This window comes from Penicillium concentricum, assembly GCF_028827145.1.
Source record: "Penicillium concentricum strain IBT 3081 chromosome Unknown utg000001l_segment0_segment0, whole genome shotgun sequence".
NCBI lineage: Eukaryota > Fungi > Ascomycota > Eurotiomycetes > Eurotiales > Aspergillaceae > Penicillium > Penicillium concentricum.
The window spans coordinates 4,647,873-4,661,248 of record NW_026622754.1 but is presented as its reverse complement, the minus strand read 5'-3'; the positions used below and the strand labels follow the sequence as shown (position 1 = coordinate 4,661,248).

General features: G+C 46.6%; 4 protein-coding genes across 4 annotated transcripts; 3 read left to right on the top strand and 1 right to left on the bottom strand.

Annotated features, from left to right (window-relative positions):
* Positions 1-156: 156 nt before the first annotated feature.
* On the top strand, positions 157-2,419 carry N7517_001781 (WD repeat NOL10/ENP2 family protein; the record flags this gene model as incomplete). Its single annotated transcript, XM_056719511.1, has 2 exons — positions 157-373; positions 435-2,419. The coding sequence occupies 2 exons, from the start codon at positions 157-159 to the stop codon at positions 2,417-2,419; spliced, it is 2,202 nt and encodes a 733-aa protein (XP_056583646.1).
* A 1,823-nt stretch (positions 2,420-4,242) lies between these two features.
* On the top strand, positions 4,243-4,690 carry N7517_001780 (uncharacterized protein; the record flags this gene model as incomplete). Its single annotated transcript, XM_056719510.1, has 2 exons — positions 4,243-4,590; positions 4,634-4,690. 2 exons carry the CDS (start codon positions 4,243-4,245, stop codon positions 4,688-4,690), a joined length of 405 nt encoding a protein of 134 aa, XP_056583645.1.
* A 3,905-nt stretch (positions 4,691-8,595) lies between these two features.
* N7517_001779 (mRNA splicing protein SMD1) lies at positions 8,596-9,203 on the bottom strand (the record flags this gene model as incomplete). Its single annotated transcript, XM_056719509.1, has 3 exons — positions 8,596-8,927; positions 9,042-9,091; positions 9,190-9,203. 3 exons carry the CDS (start codon positions 9,201-9,203, stop codon positions 8,596-8,598), a joined length of 396 nt encoding a protein of 131 aa, XP_056583644.1.
* Positions 9,204-13,042: 3,839 nt separating this feature from the next.
* On the top strand, positions 13,043-13,339 carry N7517_001778 (uncharacterized protein; the record flags this gene model as incomplete). Its single annotated transcript, XM_056719508.1, has 1 exon — positions 13,043-13,339. The coding sequence occupies one exon, from the start codon at positions 13,043-13,045 to the stop codon at positions 13,337-13,339; it is 297 nt and encodes a 98-aa protein (XP_056583643.1).
* Between the last annotated feature and the right edge of the window lie 37 nt (positions 13,340-13,376).

The following is a 13,376-nucleotide window of genomic DNA, read 5'->3' as shown; positions in this document are numbered from 1 at the left end:
GCCCGGTCATCACGTGATCGCTATCGTCGGCTTTTTATCGTAGTTTTTTTTTTATCTTTTGCAGGTTTGCTTTCGCCGACACCGATAAATTGCAAATAAGTTGCAGATCAGCTTAAAACAACTGGCTAGGTCTTCTTCACACCAGAACATACCAGCATGAAGCTGTCCAACCCATCCGAGGTCCCGGTATATACCATATCGGGTTCAGACAGTGCTCGCCCGCTTCCCGAATGGCTTGCTAGACGGCGAAAGCGCAGCTTGAAAAATGACCCCGAGTATGCGAATCGTGTTGAATTACTCCAAGACTTTGAATTTGAGGAAGCAAGTCACTGTGTCCGAGTCAGTGAGGATGGAGAATGGGTTATGAGCACAGGTTTGTACTACTGGTCCCCATCTTTTCTTGAGAGCGCATACCCTAACACTATTGCTCGCAGGAACTTACAAGCCACAAATCCACACTCACTACCTTCCGCAATTGTCCCTTTCATGGGCGCGTCATACAAGTTCGCTCAACACCACGTTCATCCTACTGTCTTCCGATTACACCAAGTCCCTCCACCTCCAGTCTGATCGATCTCTGGAGTTCCACACTCCCTCAGGCTGTCACTACACCACCAGACTTCCCCGATATGGACGTGACATTGTGTATGACCGCCAGTCGACCGAAGTGCTTGTTCCCGCAGTTGGTGTTAATCAAGATGGCATGGGAGAAGTCTACCGATTGAACTTGGAGTTAGGCCGATACATGCGCAGTTTCGAGATTGACGTCGGAGGCGACGATTTTACATCCACGGGTGGCGGAACTCTCCAAGGTGGAATCAACACAGGATCGGTCAACACCGGTGCTATTGCGGAGCAGAGTCACAATTTGTTGGCCTTCGGAACTTCATTAGGGACAGTTGAGCTATGGGACCCTAGGGCTAAGGGACGCGCCGGTGTGCTACGTACACCCGCCGCACCAGTTGGACTACACGATGAGCGATCGGAGATCACGGCTCTAGAATTCAATCGCTCCGGTATGAGCCTTGGCACTGGCTCTTCTAATGGTCTCATTCACCTCTACGACTTGCGTTCGCCCGTTCCCTTCCAGGTCAAGGACCAAGGTTATGGGTTCCCCATTCACACTCTCCAATTCCTCGAGCAGTCGTCTGCAACACAAGCTGCGACAATCGAACCCAAATTGCTCTCGGCTGATAAGCGCATCATCAAGCTTTGGGATATCGAAGATCAAAAACCTTGGACATCTGTTGAACCGGCTGTGGATATCAATTCTGTTGCTTGGTGTAAGGATAGCGGCATGCTGCTCACAGCCAATGAAGGCCGACAGCAACACTCATTCTTCATTCCGCAGCTTGGCCCCGCGCCCAAATGGTGCTCATTCTTGGACAACCTGGTTGAAGAGATGGCCGAGGATCCAAATGACCCTAGCGCATTCAAGTCTGCTCAGTCTAGCTCTGTTTGGCCCGGCTTCACGCTTGTGCCCAGTGAAGAGGTCGCGAAATGGGACGCCAAGCTCATCAAGGCAGGCGGAGAACCCATCGATTTGGCATCCTACATGCAGTCAGGAAAGATGGTACCTTACTCTAAGGGTTACCAGGTGTCGAACTTTGTTTATAACTCTATCACTGGGTTGTTCCCCGATACAGAGAACCCCAGAGCGAAGAAGGTGGCCGAAATTATGAACAAGGAGCGGGAGAGCCGTATCCGCGGTAAGAAGAAGGTTGCTGTCAAGGTGAACAGGAGATTGGCGGAGAGGATGCTGAACGCGGAGGAGAAGAGGGAGCGCAAGCATGCCAAACGCCTATTGGAAGGCTCGGGCGACCAGGAAATGGTGGATGCTGCTGCGACCGCTCCTTCCGAAGGCGAGGACAAGACGGTATTGGGCGGCGGCCGTTTCGCCCAGCTGTTCGAGGACCAAGATTTCGCTGTCGACGAGACCTCACGCGAATTCCAGTTGCTGAACCCCAGCACTGTTCCCCAGGCTGCTGCCCCAACGGCTTCGAGAAAGGAGCGTGGCTTGACGGCAGTCGAGCAAGAGGCCATCGACGATGTGCCCGGTTCAAGTTCCGACTCCGACTCCGACAGCGAGGCGGAAAAACCCGCGAAGACAGCAGCTTCCAAAAAGATTTCTTCTGCAGACTACAAGCGGACAAAGCGACCTCCGCCTCGTATGCAGGTATCTTCCTCGAATCAATCCCACTCCACTCGAGATCGCTCCTTCGGCTCCCGTGCGCAGAACATGAAGTCGAAGCAAAAGCCTGCACGACGGATTGGTGTAGTCGGCGAGCAAGAGATGAGCTTCAACCCGGCCGGGAAGCCGAAGCGCGCTGCCCCCGAAGTGCAGTACGACAAGACCGACACATCGTTCCGGTCCAAGGAACGCCGCAGTGCTTCCAACAATGCTTTCCGCAAGATGTAATATGTCTTGCCATTATTGGCCTTTTCTTGTGCCATTTTCTTGACATACAAACATGTCCAGCCAAGAAGTTTTCTCGCGCAAGGTCTACGAACCATGCTCTTGGACTTTTTACCTTCCTCATTGGGTCGAGCCTTCTTACGGGCACATCTGCCCACTGCCGAACACTAGGACCAATCTCATTGGCAGCCTTTATTGCTCCCGTGTGCAATTAGGCGCTGTGCGAGGTGCTGCTGTGTTGATACGAGGGACGCATTTTTTGAACCTACGGCAACTTTTTCAATACCCTATTTGCACACTATCTCACCATCATAGACAGCTTTGGTATGACGCCTGAGAATTCAAAGCTCTGGTGCACATATTTTTTTTCGAATGACCACTTTGTATCTTAATGTCTCAAAAGCGATGCCAACAACCTTGAATATCATTCAGCTATTTTTTTTTTTTCACTCTGCTCTTCAGACAACCTTCCCAGACTATATATACTAGTCGGTCATGGTAGATAGCTTTCAACCCGGACTCCACATGCAACAACATCTACATAAAGAGTATATTCTTCTTAGTTACTTTAAGCCTACTCCGTACAGTATAATATATATTAATTATTCCAGAGCAATATATATCCTAGTTCATAAAGTTCCTTTCAGCACCATGATACTATACTACGTGCAGTGATATATAAAACAGATATCGATATCTAGAGAATTTATAGCTTTCAATTATGAAAGGAACCAAAAATCAACAACCGTTGTACTAATGTGTATATAAAAATCAGAAAGAAATAGGCCCTATAACGCACAAGGAGCTTCCTTGATACCCCAAAACAGTAATAATTGCAAAAGATAATTGTAAGACGGGCCTTCTATCTACCTATGTAGTCTGTATCTAGAAAAAATAAAATTAGATATTCTAGCAATTGTCCGCTAGCATGCCGATATTGTAATTTTTTGGGTTAATAGCCTACAGCTTGTACTTGTAGATGTGCGTCTGAACAGACGCGAGTTCTATTTCGATAGTGCTCTCTAGGATGTTTCCAAGTGAGATACTCTCCTAGGGTAACCTTTGTCCCATTATCGCTCTACAGAGACTGATCCTCTATAAGCTCGGCTACTTCATAGGATTTTGAAGGATATCGACCTTTCTGTATCTCTAAGCTCCCGCTTCTTTTTCCTTTCTCTAGATATCAATGAAGCTGGTATTACCTTAAGTGGCAGACCTTGACGACGGATTCGCAATTCCAATCTTATAATACTAGTATCCCCATATATCATCTTTGCAACGTTCATCCTATTGACATATCCATATAGTTTCACCGCACAATGCTTGGAGTATCGTACAGACTTTTCCTGGCATCTAATAGCGCAGTGGGAAAACTCATACAAATTCATCTGTCATCAATCAACGCATTCGGATATGCAGATGTGTAGAAAATCTATTCCCAGTAAAGGTTTCGAGTAATCACCATTGTGAGAAACAGTCCCGTACTTTTAGGTCTTATAAAAGACATTTAAAAACAGATTTAAAATAATATCTGAGACGACTGCCAAAAAGACATGAAAAGGTCACACAAGCGCGGAATATTCATGTGAATTTCACAGTGAGAATTACATAGCACGGATGGAATGAAGTTAGATTCTTACAAAGATGACAACCGCTCCCCCTCCCCGCCGAATCTGGAACTCAGAAGAGGAAACACACATCTCAGAGCGACCAGTTTGAAACCGAAAACCCAGTCGGAAAGGCCTTAGCCAGGGAGGCGGACCGGAAGATAGGGCCAATCAAACGGGTGAAGCCATTCGGTACTAACAAGACCGACCAGAACCGACATGCTTTGCTATCTTTCGGCCAACGACATCGATCGAACTGGTATGGCATCTCACACGGGGTGGGCAGAAACAAGTGTCAAAGCCCCTGAAAAGGCAGGCCAGAAGGAACAATCCATCCTCAATGGTTTCTTTCTAAAGAGCCAGGGAGATATCCCAAAGTCTTCAACTCCTACTTCAGGCAGCCAAAGTGCGAAGTCTTCGTTCACCAAGAGCAGTAAAGTCCCGAACAAAGCTGCGATGATGGTGGGGAGTCCGATATCAATGAAAATGACGTTATCGTTGATGAAACCCCATTGGTATTACAGAGTCATCTCTCGACCCGAAGGAGAGGAGTCAGAGGACTGTCCTGTTGGTGATTCCCTTGATCAAACTAACATCAAGAAATCTATAGCGAAGACGCCGAGAGGTCATCCTATTCCTCAAGAAATGGGCTAGTGAGATAGCTTGACGAGTCTGCAAGACAAGCCCACCACTATTGGGCTCTGGAACTAGTTCAACCGCGTCGATACCGACGTTCTGATGGGTCTTTGGGTCTAACAATCTCCCTAGAAGTGCAAGCTCTCTCTTTGAGCAGGATAGATCTTTGGCGAGGCATTTGTCTCGGGTTTATCGTCGAAGCGAAATATGATGATGGTATAATGACACTTGCCCTATACGTGGGGTCAACCGTCTGTATTAAGATTCACATCTGTGAACACTAACACCGACATCCGAGTAAATGACAGCACCATGAATGATCTTTCCTTGACCTTAAAATGAGCTCAAGGAAAAAATTCCCTTGTTGTACGGGCAGTTCGTTTCCCGAGCTCGCTTTCTATCAAATCCTGGCGACCCGCTTAGGTCTTACATTTGTTCGAGCTGCTACGACCACCTGTGACGCCATGGCCAGTCACCCGATAAAGTTTGCGCTGAGTCCCACTGTGCTAAAAGATACTGGCAACGGTGGATCAACAATGAGCGAATTCTTGGGCATCATGTCCGCTGTAGGGCGGAAGACTGTGACAAAGCCGAGCATAATGACCCTATTAAAGACACCAAGTCTTTCATAGACCAGGTTAAGGCTGGTCAATTATTTTGCAGGCAATTCTGGAGGAAAATGGACGTAGGAGATCATACTCCTTTTCGTCCTGGCGAGATTGGCCCGAAAAATGCCCGCAACCAGGCGCACCAAAAGAAGCGCTTGGGAAAAAGCATAGGAGGGCTAAGAAAGCCGCTCCCGTCTAGAACGATGCTTCGCCTGCCTAGGAAGAGGGCGCCCCCGCTATTCGGAAAGAAGACCTCAATGAGGAGGAGGTCCGGGGTGGCATGGATGGCCTCGGTATGTCAGATCCACTATTCCTTTCCTATACAAAGCCCAAGGGCTTCCAATCCATACTTTTAATGCTATCTATAAATCAAAGGTCCATTACTAATTTCTAAACTATTATATAGAGTAGGTACCTTCCAAGGTTGGACCCGACGTAGTTTAAATGCTTCTTCTCTATTGTTTCTTTTCTTCATGATTATTCACTTTACGCCTCGGGGCGTGCGGCGCCACGAACGCCCGTTAGCAGCCTGCATAGTTAGATGATGAATCAAGAAATCTCCAGGGACCAGGGCTGTTGATTCTCTCGGTAATGAGATATATACATAGTTATAGAGAGTCATATACCCTCTTCAATCGGTTAAAATCTCGATTTGTATCCTGGTGTTAGGAGAGGTCTACAAAAACGGCCACAAAGCCCATTGACCTTACTCCGGGCCTGGTTACGGCGTTTGTTTCACCCACCACCTCAGCAGTTGTAACACCTATGGCAGCGACAACGACAATTACTTCGGAGGCAGAAGAGAAGGCTATAGGCTTTTCAACAGGAGCTAATGCAGGCATAGGCGTTGGTGTTGCACTAGGTGATATCTTAGCTATTCTGGGGTTTAGATTTGGATTCTTCATAGACGAAAATGCCGAAAGAGATGATGGTGAAAAGGAACAGTCCGAGCTCGCTGGAACTAAGGACCTTACTCCCCGACACACGATTCATGAATTAAACTCCAATTCTGTCTCTAAGAAGGATGGCATTCAAGGGGCACATTCACGATCGAGAAAACCTGCTGGGCTAGAAGCGTCAGGTAGGAGATCAGTGGAGTTTGGATGCATTGTATGATCCCATATCATTGCACCATTATAACATGTTGAGATGTTTGGAGTATCACTTTGGAGTACAGTGATCCGGAGAATCAAGAAGTCATCTCCATTTAGCCGACTTCGGTAGAAGGGGGAAATGGGCTATAAAGACATTAGATCTACCATATTGTATATATTGACCTCAAAACTTGAAAAATATTTTAGACTAGTTTCCTAAAGAGAAATATAGAATAGATATGGCATATATGTGGAGCCTCGAACCATTTTCCTAATTTGGAAGCCCTCTACGTAAATCCATATATTCTATTGCGATCGCATATGAAATGTAATTGGTTCCGTGTCCGATTAAGTCTCCGCCTAGAATTAAACGAACTCCACAATATGTACCCACGTGGGCTGTCATATTAGATCTGGTTTTCTCTCTTTCTTCATATTCCATTTCCATTTCTACTATTCCGTATTCCGTACGGAGAAGACTATTCACAGAAAGGCCCTGGGCAAATCGACAGATCGAGAACAGATCGACGATCGGATTCCGCGTTTTCTGGCCCCCACGTAAAATAAAACGGGGAGCCGGGGACATCGAACAACTCCGTAAAGACGCTCAATAATCTACCCACTCCAACCTACCGGGTTATCTTGCTCATTGAGATCGGCGGTGGCGGTTATGCTCTGGGCGGGACGGTCTTCCATATATTCCGTACTAGCGAAGAAGATCGTGTGATAATTGTATTTACTAAACCTGTAACCAACAAATGAAGGCTTGGGCATTTATCTTTGGCATATGATATCGTCTGAAGCGCTAATTGGCAATATTGTCTCGTCACAAAAAGAAAAATTAGATCAAAACTAGTAGATTAATGCTTGGAACCATAACTAGTTATGTGATTCCTATACCTACGATGTATACTCCGTACAGAGTACTAGAGACGATAAAAGAAGATACGTCAGCAATATCTCGCAACCAAACCCTGATCCTTTGCGTTTCGGAATTTAAAACCGAAACGTCTACGGAGTATGTATACGGGCATCACACACGGGAACCCCTGAATAGAAGGTCCTTATCAGCCCCCAAACCACTATATTAAATCTTGGCAGAACTGAGAACCTTTAACCAGAAACAGTCTACCGTACCCTGTTAGTTTACCTGGATCAACAGACTCTGCTCCCTCTAGCTGGAAAAGGACTACGGTGACAGCCTTATTGATCCAAATAGTTCGGGACTATGTCCCGGTATTCTTTTAAATACCAAAAACATACAGAGTACGAGACATCTTGGCAAGGGTTTTAGGATCATTAGTCTGTTCCAAAGGCCCAGCACGGGAAGACTGCCTCGTGACATAATTTTGGAGCATTGGGTGAACTGAGACGACATAATATTTTTTTTCATATGCCGTGAATATTCGCTCTTTGTACGCAGATCACTGGAACGAAAACCAGCAACCCAATTTACCTACCTATTTGGGCAATTCGTGACCTCTCAGTGTAATCGTACCCTTTAATTTGGCCTGCGATATTTTGATATGGACGGAGTACTCCGTACTTTGCCAAGAAGTTGTGGGGGAAAGAGAACCCTCGATATGGGTGTTTTAAGGCGAGAACTTCGAAGCCAAACAGTACCTCAGGTGCTTTTCAATAACATGCCTCGGCCTGAATTGCCAATCTCGGAGTGTGAGATTCTGCAATCGCCGTGTTTTCCTTTTTTGAGTCCTCGAGTTCAACAGAACAAGGGAGGAGGCTACAGCACAAGAATTACAAGATGTGTACAGAATAGCCCCGAACCTATGCGAGAGCTGAGCATGCCTACGATGTACATGCTCACAAAATTATATGATGTTTTTCGGTATCTCTTTTGATATTGCTGTGGCCTAGATCATGTCCACTTTCCTTTCTAGACACCAAAGCCTCCCACAGCCATTGTTGCCTTCACACTCACATGGCTTGAAATCATGCATTGGAGGCGAAGCGAAAGTGGATCTAATCACATCCAAATCGTATGTATCCTTCTCGTGATTCCACTGTACTTTTGATAGCTAATGTTCAGCTACTTTTTCTGCCACAGTCTTAAACTCTGAGCACATAATATTGAGGAGCGCAAATTCAGAGTAGGGGAAAGATTCCCTAAAATTGCTTAATTTTTCGGTATGTCACCCACCATCCAAATCGAGATCCTGGCCTGGGTAGTAAAAACAAGGAACAGCAGATTCACAAACAAACGCCGGATTGTTCTCTCAGAAAAAAACTGGAAATCTAGAATCCACGACCGCGACCACGACCGCGGGGGGACCTCCACGGCCTCCGCGGCCTCGTGGTCCACCACGGCCACCACCGCGACCACGATCTGTCTCCTTGCGTGCCTTGTTCTTTGGCTTGGGTGCGTCATCGACGAGGAGGGTATCAAGGGGAAGGCTGTCGGGAAGGATATAATAGCGAATCGTGGAACCGCGGATGTTGATAGTGTCGAGGGAAACGGGGTCACGGCCCTTAGGGGTCATCTTGACAGCCCGGAGAGAAGTGTTCATCTGAGGGGAGACGGACACAATAGTGCCGTGAAGGATTGTGCCTAAATGAGGGATCCAAGTTAGAGAACACAGTTCTTTCGCCTATTTCGAAGATTGGCATATTCCGGGGGGGGTTTAGGTTGGGGTTTGCGGAGATTGCGCGGGGGGATTCTCACCATTCTTCAGCTCAACGGTAACCGTCTCATTGGCGCATTTCATCAAAAAGCTAGAAGAATCATTATATGTCAGCAGGAGTGGTTTTGATGGTGCTGGCGCGCCAAGCGGAGCTGGTGATTGCCGCGCACAAGGAAGTTGATCACATACCGGACGAGTTTCATGGTGAATCAGTAAGCTGTAAGCTGAGGACGGCTTTAATTTAATATGAACTGTCAAGACACCAGCAGATGGCTGGAGATTGTGGTGACAAAAAAACGCGTTGGTTTTGGTGATGCTGTTGGACCACAGAGCCAGTGAAGATCTGATCAGGTGAGATAGATCACGTGATTTGATTTCACATCCGATTGAAGTTGCGAAGTTCATATTCGACCATCTCTACAATAAGTAAACATTGTGTTAAAGATGTTTATTGAAGTAATGATACCACATTAAATTCATCACCATTGTTTCATCTACGAAATACTCGCCTATGACAATGCTCAGCCTAGACCAATCTTCCAGTCCAAGTGCTGAGAAATGTAGAGTGTCTAGGCTATCCAAGCAAAATTGGACCTTTTATCCTTTTATGCTTTTATCCTTGGCAGCAGGCAATGAGACTGAAAATAGCGAACTTCGAGGCGTGACCCGGAAAAGCCCCATGGGCTTGTAACGGCTTTCATGCACTCATAGTTGATATGCAGCTGAGCGGTGTGTCAGCGTTGCATCGTATCTCATAGAATCAACGTGGGATCAACAGGAATACCATGTTCATATTTCTCCTAATACGCCTTGGTTATTGACCTGAATTTGGGCAGAGTGATTTGTACTCCGTATAGCGTAGCGTATATGCAGTTCTGGCAGTCCCCATCACCTTATCACTCCACCTCCTAATCAATCTGTTTTAGGGAAATTCCAGAAACTTACAAGCTGAAGGGGTGTGCCAAGGCTTGGTATATGATATTTCAAATCTGCCCTCTCTTGTTGGCAAAATGACCCAAAGCCTTTTGGCAGACTTGCGATTTATGCCAGCAGAATGGGACAGGCATGGTCGATTGTTTCATCCAGCAGCATAGTACATGATGTGAGCAAGGCGTACTGGATAGTACAACCTTGTAAAAGTAAAAGAGACCAGATATAACGATGCCTTGAAGCCCGAAGGATGCACCAAAAGCAACCAAATCAACGAAAACCAGAGCGACATTGAAGGGGTTTCAAAAGATAAGGCTGTTCCTCGCCAAGTCTATCATAACAGTGTTGGTGCCAAGTCCAAGAAACTAAAGATCGCCATATGTCTCAGCTTTGAAAGGAAAATCCAGAACATGGTCTTATTTCCTACTCCGTACTTCGTCCGTACTCCACGAGGAACATAATGATCAACCGTGCATGATATTATAGATAATATAACAACGGTGATATACACGGATACGTGCATATAAAGTGATCTATGATCTCCAATGCAGAAACCGTACATGTCCTCGAGCAAAGTGATATAACTGCGGATCCCCTGTGGAGTGAGCCGATCAGCGATTGGAATTTTAGCAAGCGCCCTAGTCCAAAGTCGTAGCTTCGGGAACTGACAAATTTCTAGGGCGCTAAATTAGAGAACACCATATGAATCTCCCTGGCAAATTACAATTTGTCTTGGCTATGGTTTTTCTGTGACAAGATCCACCATTCCTTACAGCTTTGCCATTTTGATACACGACTGCCTATGGTCACCCAGCATTCCGGATATTGGTCCATTTATCCAAGGATAATTCCACCAAGTATTTTGAAGCTAAAATGAACCGCCCGAGAGCCGGCTACTATGATCCCTACTAAAATGGGATATTATCTGGGGTCGGAAATCTTAGCACTTGCCTAGGGTGTCTAATGCTATCGTTTATGTACCTGGATGGGGACTTCGGTACTTTTGAGTTCTTTTATAAAAAAAAAAAAGATTAAAATACTATATAGTCTCCATTAGGATGTCTTTCATATCGTAATATAAAATCTTTTTTTTTCTCTCAACGGTGCGTTTGTGGGGGCCAAGACTGATAGGGGGACAAGCATCGGGCCGGGGATGGCGGACTCTTGACTTCATCTTACTGAGTTTTTTCGTATTTCAATTTTTCTTTTCCCTTAATTGCAAGAATTTCGGAGTATCCAGCCACACGCTAGACTGTCGAGAGTGTCATGGCCCCCAATCCGCCCCCATTTACTATAATGGGGCTAGAAACCAAATGCCCAGGCCAAGATTGCCATCTCCTTTTAAGAGGATCATTACTGTACACACTATGGCCCCAGTCGCAATCAGTTCCGAGACCTTTTCCCGCATACTCTCTTGTTTTACCCGTCATTTGTGGGGGTCAAAAGCCCGACACTGGCTCGTGATAGTTACCATCGGCCCACCTCATTTGAAGATCCTGGGATTTCTTTTTTCTTTTTCCTTTTCTCACTGGACTTCTTATGGACCAGACAACCAATTATCTCCTACTACAGATGTAATTAAAGTGAACAAGCGGGTAGTGGGCACAAGTACATTTTAGTAGACCCGGCACTGATGCACAGTGGCGCACCAGAAATCTAGAAGTTTGAACTTGTGGGCCGGCAAGGCTACCCAACGGGGACCTCTCAGATCATAAAACGATTGCGGGGGTCACTAGTAAACGCCCATTGCTGGATATGGGCTTTTAAATACTTCATCGCGCCCGTTCCGTGCCCCCAATTGAAATCCTCACAAAGCTTTCGACCGTATCATACATAGGAACAAACTGTATGTTGAATTTCTCTTAGTGCCTTTCCCCTTATACTCCATACTCCATCTTGGCACCATCTACCTCAATGTTTGCAATCTCACAGGTCTGGGACTTATATAGTTCCTAATGTTCCCTGGAGGCTCTGGCTCACAGGAACCATTTTCTCTCCACAGGCAATCAAATTCGCCAAAACTCTCGGACTCGCAATCGAAAGTTAGGCCTTTGTCTCCACTAATTCAGCCTGTGGAAACTCCGGGCTTTTCAGGTATTCTTCCTGGAACAGACTCTCATTGGCCCATTCAGTCCATTCAGAGTTCTATCTCTGCTCAAGGGGGTTCGCAATCAACACAAGCATTTCCACTGGCACTCCCCCCACATCACTCAACAACGTTGGACAGTGCGAGTCAGCCTCACGCTCTGTCAGGGCCAAGCTATCTACCTACGGGGTCAACACCCCAGTCTTCTATTGAGGACGCAACTGTTATTAAAGAAGAAATTGGGTCGGAAGATTCACGGTACGTCAAGCTAATTCGTGAGAATCCAAATTTTGTGCTGACTAGGGCATCCCCTCAACAGCGGCCTTGGCATCTCACCATACCCCATGTCAGTAGTATCAGACATTTATTTTACTGGCCCAATGCAGCAGAATACTCATCGTACGAAGGTCATCCAGACATGGTTCAAGAGGCGTTCACTGACGCTTTCAGAATATGCGTGGGCAAACCGGCCTTATCAGCCTTTGCAACCGCCATCGGGACAAATGAGCCCGCCATTTCCATCTTCACATCCGTCATACCCTTCATCGAGCTATCCAATGAGCTACCCCAGTCACCCAAACGCACCAATACATGGATACCAACAGCAAGAACATCATTTACCGGCGTCTTATCTCTCAGCACCTGGCAATCCTCCCCGTCACAGTCAGGCTCGAAGGTAAGCCGATTGATTCCCTGACCTCGGAAAAGACTGACATTTCCAATTCAGTCCACCCATCTCCCGTCCCTTCCACCCTCAATCTGCTTCGGGCACTCCTCCACTGCCCGGACAGCCTCTCATGACTTCGTATGTCGAATGAACCGCTCAAAGTATAAAGGATCCAATGACCTAGTTGCTGACATCCAGTGGTAGCCCTCCTTATATGATAAATCAACCTACCTACTACTTCCCTGACACATCATCCATTCCGTGAGTTGATAGTTAAGGAGCCCGAAGAATGTAGCCTACTGACCGGAAGCCCAAATACTAGATCGCACCCTGCCTCCACTAGCTCTCAACCACCATCGATGGCCGCCCCCGAGCCAAATTACTCTTCACCAGAATCAGCTGCTGCTACAGATTCTGACCATCCAGCCCGAGTACTCAGCTTGCGCCCGCGACCGCAATGCTGGGACCATGGCTGCAATGGTCGTGAGTTCTCAACATTCAGCAATCTCCTCCGCCACCAACGAGAAAAGTCAGGAGTGGTGGCTAAGGCTGAATGCCCAATATGCAGTGCGGTATTTACACGTACGACCGCACGCAATATTCATGTTGCGCAGGGTAAGTGTAAAAGCTCAGGCAGGGAATCATCCGCTGAGTAGATGGCACATGCACAAATTTGATTTTCGGCGTTAAAGC